Here is a 17,985-nt window from a genome sequence, read left to right on the forward strand (position 1 = left end):
GGATGAACCCCATAAAATAACATTTGAAATACGAGAATGTAATTTGAGAATCATACAGACCATAATGAAATGATAGAAGAACGTTATTTGAAACAGTAAAGCGGATCGACCGGATTAGGATACTTAGCGGATTGAGTTTCTTTAAGAGTATATCAATATGAGAATCCCAATAAACATGACAACTTAAATTTGTGCCGAGAAATTTCACTGACTCAACCTGAAGCAAATATTTACCTTCTAATGGTATGTCCAACACTTGGTATGGAGTTTTCATATGAACAAATTGTATTACCTGGGATTGATCAGTATTGATTTTCAGGAAATTGTTTATAGACCACAAATGAATTTTCTGGGTTACAAGAATGCTATTGTGAAGGAGTTGCTGAGGTGAGGCTGAAGAAATAAGAATGTTAGATAAGCTAATTATGAGAACAAAACGTGTGTAATAATCTTTCATGAAACATATTTGCCTCGTTGATTAACGGACATCGGCATACCGTGTAAGTAGAGACGGTTCAATAACACCTATTTTCTCCAGAGGATTTCTTTTTGGTGATATTCATAATATGAACCATATAAGTGACAATTGAAGTTGCAAGATCATGAAAAACACATAACTTCACCTCCTTGGTTCTTTCGACTAAAATGAATGTTAGTCCATATTTTATTGTCTAAGAAGTCAACAAATAGTACTCTCTTCTCAACCACATCCATTAATCAACAATTGTACTCATGTTAATGTGGTATTCGTTGTCACGTCATTCATTTTTTTAAAGAAATTATAATTATGCATGTAACAATTTCCATAAAATCTCCAGTTAACCATATCTCCACCATTGGCAATATTATTTTTGGACCGTATGAATGCAGTAATTTTCATAAATACAATGCTTCTGGTTACTGTAAGAGCAAACCTTAGGTTCAATTAAGTCAAAGGCCATATGATTTTTCAGGGACCAATTAGTCAATCTATAAAACCCCAGGTGTCATGGGAGAAAGGACCACCCCCTAATGTTTAAGTTTCATACTGTGTAAGAGTTATTATTTGGTGAGCCTAGAATATTTTTGATAAATTTAAACAAATGTTTTAATTAAATTTTTTTATATAAATTAAACATTAATATTATATTACCTGATTTTGGGTGCATTGTAGTCTCTAAATTTGGGTGCTTATTTTTCAAATTTCATATAATTTTCAACTCTGTGAGAAAAATGTTTCTAAATTATTGTATTTTTTATGCATCAAGTATTCATTCATATATTCAACAGATTTTCTAGAGCCATAATCAGTCCAAAGAATCTCCTGTACAGCAAACGTTGTGATTGAAGGAGAGAGATCCTGACACTTCTTAAATGGACTGAAGCATATCATTGGCTAGGCTAGATGCTTTATGAAAGAACAGAGTTAACTTTTTCCTTGTAGCTCCTAGTTACATAAAAAAATAGTGGGACTGCTGACTGACCACAGTTAATCAACTGGGATCTCAAAATGTTCGACGCACCCTGATGTGAGTGAAACCACACCTTGTTAATTGAGTGTACTTTAATGATAAGAACATAATAGTGCCCTTCAGGAAATATTTTTGGAACAGATGGAAAACACAGATCCTCATAACGAGGGCCATTGCTCTCTATACAGGGGACTTTGTTACAGTGAAGGCCACGACTGACCTACAGAAGTTGCTACCACATATCCTTCATTGAAGAATTCCATGTATAGCTTATATAGATGAGACATTCAAGGCCCATGGCACTGAGATGAACAAGTGAGTGAGCATGTTTACGGTAGAAAGAATGGGCATATCAGAGAGGACGCAGGAGTGGCAAATATGCCAACCAGAGAAAACCTTAATATTCTAACTGGACACACAGCTCACATTTGTCTCTGCTGTTTACTCCTGATAGTCAGTCTCCTAACACGCAAGTGTCAAAACATGTTATCCAGAGTATCTAAATTTCAGGAATGGAATGCACACTAGTTACCCCTTCATTCACTTTGGATTTCCTTCTAAGTGCCCACTGCAGTAATACCATGACCTTTTGTTTTGTCTATACTGCGAGAAATTTGAAGCAATTTGGTGGATCACCAATAGCTTAAGTTGGATATGAAAATCCCTGCAATTATGATATTGTTTGATTCAAAATATCAAAAAGTTCCCTCAACAAACCCACGACTTGTGTGGCTTTAATGGATTTTATGACTTTAACACCCCAGAGGGAATGTGAAGCTTAGTCATTAATGATAAGCACTACATGTAAGATTAGTATGAAAAGATATAAAGTATCAAATCTAGGTGCAAAGTAAGCCTTTGGAAAGCAGCATTGTGTTCGGATGGGTCAGTGGAAGTGGTAAAACAAATCAACAAGTCGAAATATGAAGGCTAAGGGTGTAAGGAATTTGGTTTCATTACTTCAACAATACAAACTATAATGTGACAAAAGGAATAAAATTACTGATAATAAAAACATTGCAAACGATTAGAAAGCCAACAAAGTAATGAGGAGGAAATTACGTCCAAATAAGTAAAGCATGAATGATATGCAACTACATACCAGTAAGCTGACTTTAACACGAACGGCAGAAAAACGTTAACTACTGACTAATTCACAAGGTTTATACCAGTGATTTTATTATACATGTATTTTAGTCAAAGGACTTTGAGGGGTGTGGTAGACTTTCTTTTGAAAAAGTTGGCGGCTAAGTCCCACTTTACCTCGTGGTGTTTTCAAGTGGCTACTTGTCCGCAAAATATTTAGACAAAAATTAACACAGAAAGACATTTTGACAGAGAGTATCCTAGAGACCAAATTACAGTCTTAGAACAAGCTCCCCAAAGCATGGTTTCTGAATGGGCAGAGTATACGCTTTCTGAATGGAGAAACCCTGATTGCAGATGGCAATAGAAAAAAGGCATTCTCATGCAACCAGAGGAAGGAAAAACACCAGATTTCACGTGGCTACATGGGTCCACCATTTAGATGGTCACCCAAAGATGATTCATACTGCAGGTGTTCGCATCATCACTTTATTTTCATTATAAAATTGTAAGTAATGTATTACATAAAATTTTAATATCAATTGTTTGCTCCAGGTACTTTTTTTTCAATAAGGCTCTGAATATCAGAGTATATTCTTTCCAATCCACATAATCCGGGGCAGGTCCCCTGAAATTTAAAGTTGTGTCAGAAGACATAATGAAATGACTAAGAACGGCATTTACCTAGAAATAATGAACTTACCGTTAGAAGAGGAATCAACATCTGCCCTTCTTTGGTACCTTTATTCTCAACCAACACACTTAGGTAATAAAGGACACGCTGCTGTAAAAGATGCAATACCAACTATTATTTAAAACGTTAAAACAAACTGATGAATTACAATTGTAAAACATTTGAGAATTATTACATTCCCTCACACGAATGCGCATGAGAAATCAATTTAAATAAAATGCATACATTTCAGTTTAAAAATCATTCGCCTTGACTTTACAATCGCGGCATCTCCTACAGTCCTTGGAATTTAAGTTACAACTATTACGTTGGCATATGCACACACAAAAATTACCTTCACAATGCACTCATGAATAATGACGTCCTTAACCGAATCCCAAGATATGTATTGAGTGGAGCTTTGGCCGGAAACATAGACAACTTTAGTCTGGATCCCAATTGATGCAACAACTAGAATGCTTTCTGTAATAAATGAGAACTACATTAATGCAAGCTCCGACACTATTATAACAAATAATATCGAAATTAACTGGTGTATTCTTTGACAACCTTATTTATTTGAACAATATACCTTTATGAACTTTCCATAGTAATTTTGAGAGCGTGTAGTACAGGGTAATCGAAAATAAAGACCCATACACGATCGACCGGAATTGTAAGACGGTTTCCAACAAAAATACTGTTATTAAAGGGACTAAAAGTAATAAATCATAGAAGGTATATAATTTGGCATTTTCGACTACATATTCGACACTTAAGCGGTTCGGACCATGATGAATAACATGTATTAGTAATTTCTTGCCGTTTACACTCCGGTGGAAAGAGGTTACAACACTACCCGTAAGTAATGCAAACATTAATATTAAACTACGAATTACAATAACTCCACCGACATTCTGCGAGTATAATACACCACCACCGAATGCTTTAACCTGCCTACCCAAACAAAAAGCCAATAAAATAACACTACAAGCAGGCGTACCAGCTGTATTGTTTAAAACAGTAGCATGAGCTATTCATACCAACAGTATAAACTTCATGCCGGTAGTATAACTAAGTGAATTTATTCCCGTCAATTTCAATCTATTTCTTTTATTCGTTCGAGAACATCAATCACTGAATTCATTCAAAATCGATCTGTAATCAGCACCGCGATTGCCTACCTAAGACATTATTGCAAAGGTAAAAACGCCTAAAAAACAATTTAAATTTAATATTATGCCATTAGCATTAAACGAACAGGTGTGCCTAATATTCTTTCGTAGTCTTAATATGATTTTCTACCTCCCTAACTCAGATAGCAGTTACATACGGAGTTTAGATTTTCAAAATAATGTAATAACTTCTGTGACGCCCTCCTACAATTTTCAATTAATTTCATTTATCACATATTTACTTATACATTTGACGTAATTTACTGTCGAAAATTTATTTCACGCTTTCTTATTGAAATTTATTTGCATGGTGAGGCTAGCCTGTGGACGATTTATTTTGAAAGGATTGTATTAAATTGTTCCACAAATTTTTCATACCTTCTACCAGTGTCGGACACTCACCAGTTAAAACGCTTCGCAGGCGACATTCACGTCAGCGATCGTCACGATGAAGTGTAGTACACCAGAAACTAAGAGCCATTTTTTTCTTAATCATTCCCATACTGGCCCCACCGTATTCCTTGTTGCCCTCTCACCCCTCGCAATCCGTGTTGCATGCACGAAGAATATGTTTTAGGGTGTGCGGGGATTGAATTGAAAAACACTAGAAGTAATTTAATGGTTTTCTTACGATTGTTAAAATGTTCATCCACTCTACTTGCAACAAGGCAAACTTTTTTTAAATAAATAAATGAGAACTCCCATAGCCGTAATAAGTTAGCGCCACTCGCCCCGCAGCTTAAAATCTGGTTAATGTAAACTACAATTGATGACATGATCAAAGCAGTAACAATGATGTCATATGGTCATCAACAAATTTCTGAACGCCTTCGTTTACACGATCTATCCACCTTCATTTCAGGAATAGTTTCCTCAGCACATCAGTCCATCGCTTAGGTGAGTATTTTAGCAGAATAGAATTTTGCATGACTTTTTAAACGTGAAAATGATGGCATTAATGTTACACGCAGCAGGGAGTAAGTGCAAGAGTAATTTTTTATGCCCTAACACTTAAAAGCCGCTGGCGTGAAAAGTGTGTGTCAACGCTCACAAGGGATATACTTGAAGAATTTTGAGGCATTGTAGCAATATCTGAAATAAATCTATTTTTCCCAAAACTTTATTTACAAACCATGTATATCATCCCAGAGGGCCAAGGAAAGTGAATAGAAAGCTGCTGTGAGGAAATGAATGACAACGTGAAGGTGGAAGGCATATCGAGGAGACAGGTATGAGACATTGAAGAAAGGTCGAAAGATATAGCCTGGAAAATACTGATGGAAAATGACTCGATTACTGATAAAAACAACAAATAGGGCTATATTAACCGAAGAGATCATGGAAAATTTCAATACATGATCTAAAATTGCATGTTTGGTATTACATGTAAACCCTTATGCCTCAATTAAAGGCATATGCTGAGTCCTATCACGGCAAGGAATACATCACGGCGTTATATCATGTGCAATTGGCAATCTTTGACGTATTCTATCCTGATCGCCAGGCAAATATATATATATTATTTCAATTATATCCTTTGCGCAGGCGACATGCATCGCTAAGGTAGTGTGAATGTGATGGAGGGGATTACCCCCAAAATGTCCGAGCTCACTGCTGATCCGGAATATGGCCCTTAGTTCGTAGTGTATTACACTTGGTCGCGGCGATCGCTCTCAAGTTCCACGTGACCATATTCTGCTAGGCTCTTCACCTTTTAGAACGTTGAGTGTCCACACTCTGGTGCCAAAAGGCCGCCCTCTGCCACACAGGCATTACGTCAATGGTACCGACCCCCATAGGCTAGAATTGGTGGACGTAGGCGGTAGCCATTGCGATTGCAAAGAGTAGTGTCTGTAGTTGTACAATCTAGTACGTTATAGGAGTAAAGGAATTTGTGTACGCTACCAAAATGGTTTCAACATTGAATCCAGAATAGTAAGTACTGTTCTTACGCATTATAGTAATTTAAATTGCGACTTAAATAATCTTGGTTGGATTTGGCCGAAGTCATTTTGTGTACTTAATAATGAAATTTAATGTAATTGCGAACTGTCACAAGGGCACAGAAGGAAAATGTTTGTGATGGGTATCTCATTTTTGTAAGTGTATGATGTGTAGAATTAATTTCCTTGAAGTGTCAGAGGTGGTGATTATGAGTCATCGTCCATGATGGATATTTCAGTTAATATTGCGACGTATTTCGATGTTCTAAGTTATTTTGTGGATTGTTTCAACCAATCATATATTCTAAATTTAATCGATCGCATCGTGTAGGATTAAATTTGTGAGCATTTGTTTTCATGGTGTCAATTGATGACATTCTGAATCCATTGTGGGTGGGTTCTAATTATGATTGTAGCCACAAGTCATTCGTGGTTTTAAGTCGCATAATTAGGGAATTACGTCGTTTGAGCGGAAGTAATGGTATCATGTTAATGCTTTTGTTTATTTTTGTATTTAGTGACTATCTATTCAAGTTGTTACTGATTGGTGACTCAGGGGTGGGGAAATCATGCCTCCTCCTAAGATTTGCGGTAAGTATTTGTCCAATTAAGAAAATCTTCTTCATCTCCTGAAAAAATTTATTTATTTTGAGAAAATTTTATTTACAGGATGACACATACACCGAGAGTTACATTAGTACCATAGGTGTAGACTTCGTAAGTAATTCACAAAAAATAAATTCTATCTGATGTGAAAAAGGAAACTAGTAACTTGCATTTTCTTATTTCAGAAAATACGTACAATCGAACTTGACGAGAAGACCATCAAACTTCAAATTGTAAGTTCCATTTTTGTTATTCGCAATGACTAAATACCTACTCCATTACGCCATGTGTTAATGATTGTTTTTTTTCATCAAAGTGGGATACTGCTGGTCAAGAACGATTTAGAACGATAACATCTAGCTACTACAGAGGGGCTCAAGGAATAATTATTGTGTACGACTGCACAGACCAAGATTCGTTCAACAACGTTAAGAACTGGTTGGAGGAAATAGATCGTTATGCATGCGATAATGTGAATAAGTTGTTGGTTGGTAATAAAAGTGATCTGGTGCAGAAGAGAGTAGTTGAGTATTCAACGGCCAAGGTTAGTACTCAATTTCCACATTTAAACGCATGCGCGTGAGAGATTCTCATTGTGTTTTATACCTTGTATATATATCAATCAAATAATTGCTCAGCGTGTGTGTGAGAAAATGTTTCTCCTTTATTTCCCAACTATGAATGATAGTTGGGAAAATAATGCTAATTGTTTTCAGATTTAGAGATTTCAAATTATTTTAAATCTGCAGTAATTTGGCTCTGGGTTTATTTTATAGGGTTGCATTTTGGTGTGTACTTGATTAAATGAATATGCTTAAAGAGAGTCGTACACCTTATATTGATAGAATTATTCGACATAAATTCAACAATGATTCCGAATATATGGTAAACATTACACCTGTGGTTCTAATCTTGCCATTTGAAGTTCTCTGAAAACGTTTTCATCCATAATACTATCTCATTTTAGGGGAATAATGTGATAATATTTCTATTGATACATTTCTCCTCTCATGAGAAATTTCTTCCCAATTTTTGTTAGAAAATAAGTCGCGCAAGGTATGGGATGGGAAAGAATAGGAGTGTTAGATGTACTTCAGGGAAGTTAAAGCAGTCTGCATAGTGGAAGGAGGGTATATTGAAGAGTTAGTTATCATGACTGAAGTCATTTGGTACATATGTTCTCAGTCGTTAAGAGACCTAAATATCAAATTACTTCAACCGCGGATAAGCACATACAGAGACAACCTGGTAACTTATTCTTCAATTTTCCCTTCTTTAACCATGCATACTATCACCCTTCCATCCAACATGCCTATTTATTTCCTCCCCCTACCGTCCTTTACTTAAATTGGGAAGAAATATCCCAGGAGAAGAGAAATATATGTTTCAATATGTGCCAAGCAATAAGACAAATACTGAAAATGTTTATTTAAATTGTTAGGTAATCCATAGGAAAAGAAGTGCACCTATTGATGCTTAATGTATCTCTAAGTTTCAGCCTTTCTTTACAATTATTGACTAAAATTGTATTTGGATCAAAAGTAGGTTTTGTAGATTTTGGGAAGGTGTTTGATAGTTAACTGGCTTGACCAGCCTGTAAATATTGATTTCTTGCTTGCATTTTATTTGCTCTGATAATTGCTCTCTGCCCTTCATGTTTGTTGTTTTCATGGGTTTGGTTTGATAACAACAGTTAATGTTATGTGTGTATGATGACAAAGAGCCAGTGTCCTCTTGCAACCTTGAAAAAATGACTAGTAGCTCATATAAAACTACCTTTTAATTGTCATTCATTAATTTTACTGATATCAAAATTATTTTTGTACTAAAAATTAACTATGAAATGACAGATCAATTAGTTGTCGAATGATCATAAATTATTATTTATGAATCAGTATTATGCAACAAAATGTGAAAATTGGTCCATTTTAATGTGAATATAGTGGGGTAGTGAACTTGGTTAAAAGTTACTTTTGTAGCATTTCCCGCATTTTTTTAATTATCAGGATTATGTTAGTAATGAATTAATGTTCTCAACATATTCTTATGCCTTCCACATGGTATTAGCAAATGAATCCCATCCCATGTCTTACTGTGTTAGCCCTTTAATTAACAAAAATCACAAGATTGTCATGATTGGAACTTGTTATCATCGCATTACAATGTTTGTAAAATAAGCTTTTAAACTAATCACTCTGGTAATATCATTAGTTATGCGAGAATCTCAATATCCAGTGTTGTTGAGTACACCATGACCTTGGACTGCATGCCTCAGATTTATTCAAGTAGAAGTTTTACTTCTTCTTTCATTTAAATTTAGTTAGATAATAAATTGCAAAATAGTCTCTATTTAGAATTCTGGCAAGTCAATTTATTTTACTGCTGAAAGTAATACGGAAATAAGTTTACCATTTTGCATCCAAAGTCAGTCGATTTTCATCTTTACGTTAGCAATTAGCAGAATAGTGGGTATCTAGTGTAACTGTTTAATGTTGCAGTTCCTGATTCAATTAAAATACAGAATTGTAAATGATTGTGCTCCTGGAGGTGCACAATGAATGATGCCAATTTGCACTTAAAACAATTAATTGAATGTAGAGCTAATGCACTTGATATCTCCGATTTTAAATGATCCTAGTTTTCATTATCTATGGAACAAAAGAGTAATGCTTTGTTGGTTAAATTATGACTAAATGGTCTGAAAAAATTTTTAATTAGGAATATGCTGACCAGCTTGGGTTGCCGTTCCTTGAAACATCTGCCAAGGATTCCAAGAATGTTGAACAGGCATTCATGACAATGGCAGCTGAGATCAAGGAAAGGGTTGGGCCACCATCATCTGCTGCTGACACGGCCAACAAAGTTAAAATTGACCATGGTAGACCAATTGAGAACGTTAAATCTGGATGCTGCTGAAATTAAATAATACAGTAAGTTGCATTGTTGTATGTATTAGGAGTGATTATTTGCAATTTGAATTTAGCCTTCAGTATTACTGTTTAATAAAATTGGCCTGGCCTGTCCTTGTTTTTCTTATTTTGTTGGCCTTTGTTTTGGATTACCGTGCACTGTATTAACTTAGGAAACCCTTATTTACTTAGAGAATTATTCTCAAATTGGAAAACCCCTTTTCTATGATGCCATTTCAATTTTTACCAATTGTTTAGGGTTACAAGGCTGTGCTATAGTTTGCCCTTGTGCATACATGTTACCCAGGAAATATCCATTGCACATTCTTGCTTTATAGTACATCTTAATTGAAAAATAGGAAATCTTAATTGTATTAATGTGCATGTTGTATAGTGGTGTCCTATCCCTGTGTACTCTGGCATGTTAACATTGTCTTGAAGTTTGGCTTATAGATTTTCTAATTATGGGGCCTATTTCTTTTATGCCCCCTTTTTCATTTTTATTGATACACACCTTTCTCAAATAAAATCTGTTGACAATGTGGAGAATCATGATTGCCTCTTGGAAATTGGCCAAAATACTGTTTAGGCCCTTATATTTTTTTCTCAGACATTGCTACTGCAATGGTGGGCATCTCATATGACTTCAAACCCATCCGCCATCTATATGCTCTTCCCTTAATTCCCAAGTTAGATGTGTCAACCCCCCTTGCCTCCCTGTCTTGACACACAGCATGTGGTCACGGAGAAATTTTTTCTTTGCTTTTTGTTCAAGGCCATTGGGCATTGGCTATGTGTTGGTTGTACTACTAACTAACACTCTTTCAACAATATTTAATAACTGTTGTGAAGTATTATTAGAAATAACATGAATTTGATGTAATGATTGTATGTTTTGTGTTTTGGTCCCCGGAGGAAGTATGAAATTGTTTTGATGAAAATATGTGATAGAACTTAATATAATATCAGCCGCAACTGGAATATTATGCCATTCTGAATTAATAATATTCAGTTTTTAATTTCATATTATCATTCCCGTAATTTGTCTCAAAATTTAGCATGCACTTTTTATTTCTGTTCAATGTTTTTTAATATGTTATCATAACTACAGGAAAAATTCCAATACAACAATGTTACTGTGTGAAAACATTACAGTTGTTTATCCACTTGATAATTATGAAGAAAGGGATCGACATTTAGAATTCTACTGTTCTCAGTGGCAAAGCATGCATAGAATCAGCCAGTATTAATCACAGGTTGTCGAAATTATTTGCCTAAAACAAATTTGGCAATTGAATGAGCAGGCTTATTTCAGCAAAAATGATGACATTATAGTAATTCATGGCAAAAAAATAATTTTTCGAATAGTTTACAACTTTCTTTTATGTTGTGTATTTTGAAGTACATAATTGTATGGCTGAATAAATAACCTTAACCTTAAATATTGTGTGATCTGTAGGCATGGTTTTTTGTGTGTTTATGCTGCCAAAATTAAACCATATTTGGCAGCACATAATATGCACTTTTTACCGAGATGATGGCCGAACTTTACATGAAATAGAATTAGTATTCATTTAAAGAAGGTAAAAATTATAAATAACTGATGTTAGTTTCTGAGGTTGGCCAGCTGGTGATTGCATTGACTTGATCCACGATTGATAGCATACATTTGCTGCTTGGGTATTAAAATATGCACTCAGTAATAGTCTACTCTTTTCAGCCATAGATTGTTTTGGAATAAGACACTGGATTTTGTTTTGAAGCAGTAGTCATCTGCAATACATTACTTCTTAAAGATTAAATTAAAGCATGGCCAGATAAGTTGTTTTAATTTTGGATACATACTTAGTTGATACATGGAAATCGATGGAAGAGAAACAGATTCTGTGCATATGTAAAAAAAGAAGTGTAATCATAATGTAGATACTTCAAATATTAATAGCAAATAAATACATGGAAGGCCATCGTAAATACAGTGTAATCCTGTTAGGTGTTCCTCGATTGCATATTATCCTTGTTAGTGCATCCATTCCTTCACATCCTGGTACAAAATTGTAAGGAAACACTTAAGAAAGTAAATGACATCATTTTAGTTGATTTGTGGTTTTACCATCGTCTTGGCCAGCAGGATACCCCAGAGTGCCTGTGCAGTAAATTTCAACTTACTCTTACGACTATAGCTTTAACAACTTACATCCTTATCTTATTTTTCATGGAATGTCAGTAAATGCTAATTTTTATAATCTTAATATAATGATTTGCTGATGTAATAATAAAATTTGTTTATTATTTTAATATTTGCTTACGTTAAGGTGATTGCATATATAGTGATAATTGTAATGTGGACTTATTCCACCAGTGAAATGTAAAGTTTACATGCAGGAGTTCAAAGTGATATATTTTTATGTAAAGTGCATATATAAAATGCTGTCCCAGAGTCTGGACTGATGCTAAAGATATCTTCCACATACCATGCCTCAGTAATACTCACTAGCCATTAGACCAGGGTAAAATCACTTCAATGACTCTTAATTGATAACATAAACACCACAATACCTATATAATTACCACAATGTTTATTTTATGATCACCATGTTGATTATTTCTTTATTCCATCTTTGATCCATAATGCAAGTCACTCTTTGCCATTTCATAACATCACTGTGTATATAAATGTATATATATAATGTATAAATAGTTTATTTGCTTTTTTTCAGTAATTATAAAAAAAGAAGGTACTACACAGGAATGTGGATAAAATATTGAATGGGAAGGGGCTGTTCCTGTGACTGAGAAAGCTGTGCTAAAGTTAATTTGTGAATATATTTTCACCCAAAGAAGTGGAAGAAGATGAAGACGCAGGGGGAGAGAGTGGGTGTGCATGAGTGAGTGTGTGATACAAGGACAAGCTTTTGCCCTGTATGCTGCCCTTCTGATGAAAGTGGAGTTATATATAACTGGGTTTCAGATGTTCATATCTCTTCGAGAGGTGCTGCATAGATGAAATTAACCGGAACCGTATAATTCCAGCAAAATCACGAATATAAAGCCAGGTGCATGCCATATGCTCATCTCAACAAGTTGTCAATGATGCCAATAGATATGAACTATCTGAAAATTCCCATAATGGAAGTGTCACAGAGGAACTCTAGAGTTTTTATTTACTTCTCCATAGCATTCACTGTGTAGATAACTTAAAAAACAGTGCTGTCCTTGAATGCTTTTTCAGGAGTAGCCCTGTAAGTGTTACTGTCCTTCGGAAAGGAGGGTCAAAATTTGTATTTAATATTGGTATTTCTATGCAGTTGTAAAATATATACATTCTTTACACTCATATCTGATAAGATCACAGAATGATTTTTTCTTTGCAATGCCTCATATGAATGCAGGATTTGTTTGTAATGTGATCCTAAAAGAAAGTTTTGCACTCCTTTGGCTTACTCAGTTATTTTATAATTGATGCTACAGTGTTTTGAGGCAGTGGAACTTTTTATTCCCTGCATAGATAAAAAAAGAAAAGGGTAGATAAAAGTTTTGTCATTCCATAAACACATAAGGCCATAGCAACATGTTTAGCTCATTGTAAGTGTTTCTTCTGAAAATAAATGTTCCCAGTATAGATAATTTTTGAGCTCCATTTAATTCACTTTATGAATGGTAAAGGGCTTGTTTATATAATGTACTAGTTAATTTTTCAATTTAATTTTCGAAATTTGCCAATTTTATTCCAGTTATTTCTAACTGATTTATGCTTGTTAACTTGTGTTATATGGTTATATAAAACATTGTAAATACATGAAGGTAGCTGTTTAATTTACTGTATTTATTTCATCTAGCACTTCTTTTCCATAAGGGATTGTTATTTTATTCTGACCTTTTTTTAGGCCTGAATTTGCTTTAAGAAACATTTTATTGCTGTACATATCATAAGTGAATTATTTTAATCATATTATCATCATATATTTATCTTCATATAATGGGAACTGGCACTAAGCATAGTGTCTTTAAATGCTGTTTAAAGTGGGGTCCTAAATTTTTCTTTTTTTTTGTAGTTAAAATTTGGAAGGTTGTTCATTCTTTGGCAATTGTAATTTTATTGGCATGATTCTACTTAAAGTGTGCTAGCATATACGTTTTGAGCTAATTAAACTATTTATTTAGCAATAATGATGTTTAACATTTTCATTGTCGGGTAGATAGTTTTTTTTTGTTATTTATTTTTGTCATTCCCTTATATATTAAATTGGTCATATTAATTCTTGTTTGACAACCATTCTTTTTGGTTTCTTTGGCAGTCCTTTAACTACTGCTACCCTTTTATCAATTTTGTAGGAGGCTAATTTAAGGGTGACCCCCTACATATAGTAAAATCGCAGAAGCTTACACTTTTCTTTCCCCTACCAAGTGCTTAAATATTTTAGGTAAGGTTCTTATGTTTCATTATTACATTGAAAATTCATCACTTGTTGCAAAAAGTGACAAATTTACCATGAAGTGATGAGAATATTTATGAAAATATGCATGCACCACTCATTTTTTGTTGGTGGTTCTTGGGCCATAATGAAGCCTGTAAGTGGAATTTGATGTTGACTATATTTTATACAAGGATCATTATTTCATCTTCTTAAAATATTGGTGCTGCTTTTATATTTAAGGTGTGTCATGACCAAGTTTTATGTTGTTAAGCATTAGATGCACAACAGGAATGTCTTCCTTTGTGGCCTTCTCTATATTATGCAAGGCCATATTCGTTACCCCTGTTTAGGTTCTTAAAGATACAAAACTCTTCTTCTCTCCCTCTTATGTAGTTAATGAAGCTATCACCGATATCAGAAAGACAAACTTAAAAACAAGGTTTGATGGAAGCATTTTCTACTACAATTACTGATCAGTTAGATATAGGTTTGTATTGGAAAATTACAGTTCTCTAAGATAAACCAGTTTTTGTGGTATTAGAATGCATGCAGTGCTATAAATTTCATATTTTTTTAATAATTTGATAAATGATTAAATAAATCTAAAATAGCAGTTTAATTAATATTTATTTTTATTATGATGATCGAGGATAATCCAATGTCTGGTCATAATATGTAATCAATTCATTAACCCTTTCGCTGCTATGAACGTTCCTTTTCATCCCTATGTTGCATTATCATACTTTGAGATTAGACTGAAATTATGTTTGTCTAATTAAAGTAATAAATATTTTCCATTGAGTAGTGAATCTAGATTATTTTTATTTCCATCATTTAGCTTAGTTATATCGGGAATAATTAAAGTTAAGGAGACACGATTGCATCCCTTTTCTCCCACATATGCAAAGTATGTTTCCGGAGAGTGAGATGCAGTGAAAGGGTTAAAAATTCACTTTCTAAATAGGAAATTATCATGTGGAAAATAATCGGATGAGATTTTTCATTTCCGGTGAAAATATGAAAGTGATGACATACATTGGGGAAAATTTTTTCCAGTCTCCAGCGTATTGACTGCTGAGAAGTCATTTTGAGCATAATGTGATCATAATTTTGTACCTTTCAATGATGCTTAGCTTATGCAGATTTCTGACTTCAATGTGCACCCCAGTGAGTTTTGTTAGTTTATTTTCTTGGATTTTGTTTTAGGAAGGTATTGTTTCTTTATTAGATCTTTTCAATTGTTTCTAAAGATTTGGTAATCTTTAGAGTGGTGTCATTGAATATTGTTTTCTTTAAATGCCACCCTCAACGTCTGATTCGCTACACAAGGTGATGTTTAAGGATATTAAACTGCTCATTTCCTGGAAGTCACAGATATTCAAAAAAGCTACATCTGATACTGATATGACACTGCATCCATCACAGTCCTCTGATGAGCATGGTTAGGTGCAGATGGAGATAATTTATATCACCTTGATAATGTGTTTCCTCTTTCAGGAAATAGCAAACCCAAGCATGTCCCGAACTTTTAGCCAATTGGATATTTTTTACTTAAATTTTGTCTCTTGTTGCTGACATTCACTATCTTCAGTTGTGGATCTCCTCTATCTGGATGATTATCATCCCTAGTAAAGTGAGAAATCTTCACAAATTTTTGGAAAAGGATTGCATCCATTTAAAATTTTGGAATGATCCAGAAATGTATATCTGAGGAATCTCTTCCAGTGGAAGTTTAGTGCCTATTGATACGAGGGAGATTGTTTAACAGCAGGAAATATAGTGTATAATATTTCATACCTCTTAAATGCCATTTATCACTGTCTTCATGAATGGCTGGTAACTTCCTTTTGGCAGGTTGCTCTTTAAATTTCATGTATCCCGTACTTTATTTTCAGCATAGATAATGTATTCAATGACAATTGCTGTGAATAACAGTCTGTTAGGAACTTAAAAATTTGTTGCAGCTCTTGAAAAAAATTATTTCCTTGGAATTAAGTTTTGGCAGCTATGTTATATAGATAGGCATAGATTTCTTATGTACAGGTACAAGCAGTAAAGATTGAGGATTAGAGGATGGGATGTACATTAGGTTTTTCATAAAAGTAATGTAACCACTTCTATTCTAACATTCCCATTGGTTTAAGTGTGATCCAATATTGGAGTTATTAGCTACCCAACACAATCTGGCTGTTTCCTGTGAGCTCCCTAAGGTTCAGGATGTCCATAAGCTAACCTTTTTGTTTATTGGTCTGTTCCAGCTGTGATGCAGCATTCAGTTGTACAAATGTATGGTGGGCAGTCATTTAAGGTTTTCATCCAACTTGTCTACTGCCAAAATGTCTTGGTCAAATGACATAATTTGCTATGGCACAAGGCATTTTTGAAGGTTGTGATAATGTCAGTGATGAAGCACCCACTCAGGATGCTCATTGATGTAGAAGTGACTACAATTTAACTCGTGTGAGTGCACTATTGAATGAGTTCCTGCTAAATATATGAAATTTGGTAGACCCAAAACTATTGTCCACGAGATTGTAACCAAACATTTGCAGATGAATTCTGTGCAATATTGGTCTGGAAAGTTTTGACCAGTGACCACAAATTCTACTTAGTGCTCATTTGAACAACTTTGTGAAATTATGCTGATATTTGGACAAAGACGAAAAGAAAGGGTCTGGTGCAATGCCGCTTCCCATTCAAACTGCAGTGTGAATGCACAGATGATGTGAGACAGAAATTAGAATCTAGAGGTTAATCTGAAGGTGCATAATTATTTTTGTATTTGCAAAATTGGTTTTGGAAATTCATCCAACTAATTTAGTAAACATTAACTTAATTCCATTTGAACAAAAGATGAGAGTATCATCCTAAAATTAATAAAATCAGAAAATATATTATTATTATTATTACCTTTTATTTGCCCAGAGATCACAATACAAAAATACCAGGTGGGTGAAGTATGTACATGATATAAGGCACGTCAATGAGGATCAAAGACACAGGCTCAGTTAAGATACATAAAAGAATAGATGCTCATAGTTACATAAGTGTTTGGTACAAACCCATGAACATCGGCTGTAACATGCACATACAATATCAAATTCAGAAAAATCATTGATCACAAACATGAATCAGACCATTACCATTGCTAGAAACTAAAAGTATGAACTTACTGGTCGGGAATATTGTTGAGATATTCATCAACCGAGTAAAACATATTGCGTTGTAGATATCTTTTTAGTTTATGCCTGAATACGGCAGTTCCCTGTGTATCCTTGATACTTTTGGGTAGTTTGTTAAATAATCTGATGCCCATTTCATTGGGTCCTAATTTCAATGCTTTAGTTCTTATATTCCCATAATGGAAGTCATTCCTGCCTCTGGTGTAATGATGATGATAGGCAGAGTTAAGAGAATAGTTGCCGATGTTATTTTTTATATATAGAATTAAAAACATAATGTAGATGCATGGGAGTGGTAGCAAATTTAATTCATGGAAAATAGGCCTTGATGGAGCATTGTAAGGTTTCCTGGCGATGATTCTAATAGCTTTCTTTTGCATTTTAAAGATGGTTTGAGAAATAGCAGCTGATCCCCATAATATTATACTGTAGGTTATATTTGAGTAAATTTCCCCATAGTACAAATTGAGTAGTACAGTTTTACTTGTAGTTTCATACAGGTGTCTTAATAAGTAGCAAGTTGAACTGAGCTTGTGTTGGAGGGC

General features: G+C 34.3%; 1 protein-coding gene and 1 long non-coding RNA gene across 2 annotated transcripts; one reads left to right on the forward strand and one right to left on the reverse strand.

Annotated features, from left to right (window-relative positions):
- Nucleotides 1–3,004: 3,004 nt before the first annotated feature.
- Nucleotides 3,005–4,366, reverse strand: LOC139698835 (uncharacterized). Its single transcript, XR_011703017.1, has 4 exons — nt 3,803–4,366; nt 3,566–3,693; nt 3,241–3,321; nt 3,005–3,165 (listed from the first exon to the last, which is right to left on the reverse strand). It is a non-coding gene; the product is annotated as an uncharacterized lncRNA (long non-coding RNA).
- Nucleotides 4,367–6,151: 1,785 nt separating this feature from the next.
- Rab1 (RAS oncogene family member Rab1) lies at nt 6,152–14,010 on the forward strand. Its single transcript, XM_071598142.1, has 7 exons — nt 6,152–6,320; nt 6,847–6,919; nt 6,998–7,045; nt 7,120–7,167; nt 7,251–7,478; nt 9,653–9,864; nt 12,561–14,010. Exons 1-6 carry the CDS (start codon nt 6,295–6,297, stop codon nt 9,848–9,850), a joined length of 621 nt encoding a protein of 206 aa, XP_071454243.1. The 5' UTR covers nt 6,152–6,294; the 3' UTR covers nt 9,851–9,864; nt 12,561–14,010.
- The last annotated feature ends 3,975 nt before the right edge of the window (nt 14,011–17,985 follow it).

This window comes from Hetaerina americana, unplaced genomic scaffold (assembly GCF_022747635.1).
Source record: "Hetaerina americana unplaced genomic scaffold, ioHetAmer1.1.p SCAF_9, whole genome shotgun sequence".
Lineage (NCBI taxonomy): Eukaryota > Metazoa > Arthropoda > Insecta > Odonata > Calopterygidae > Hetaerina > Hetaerina americana.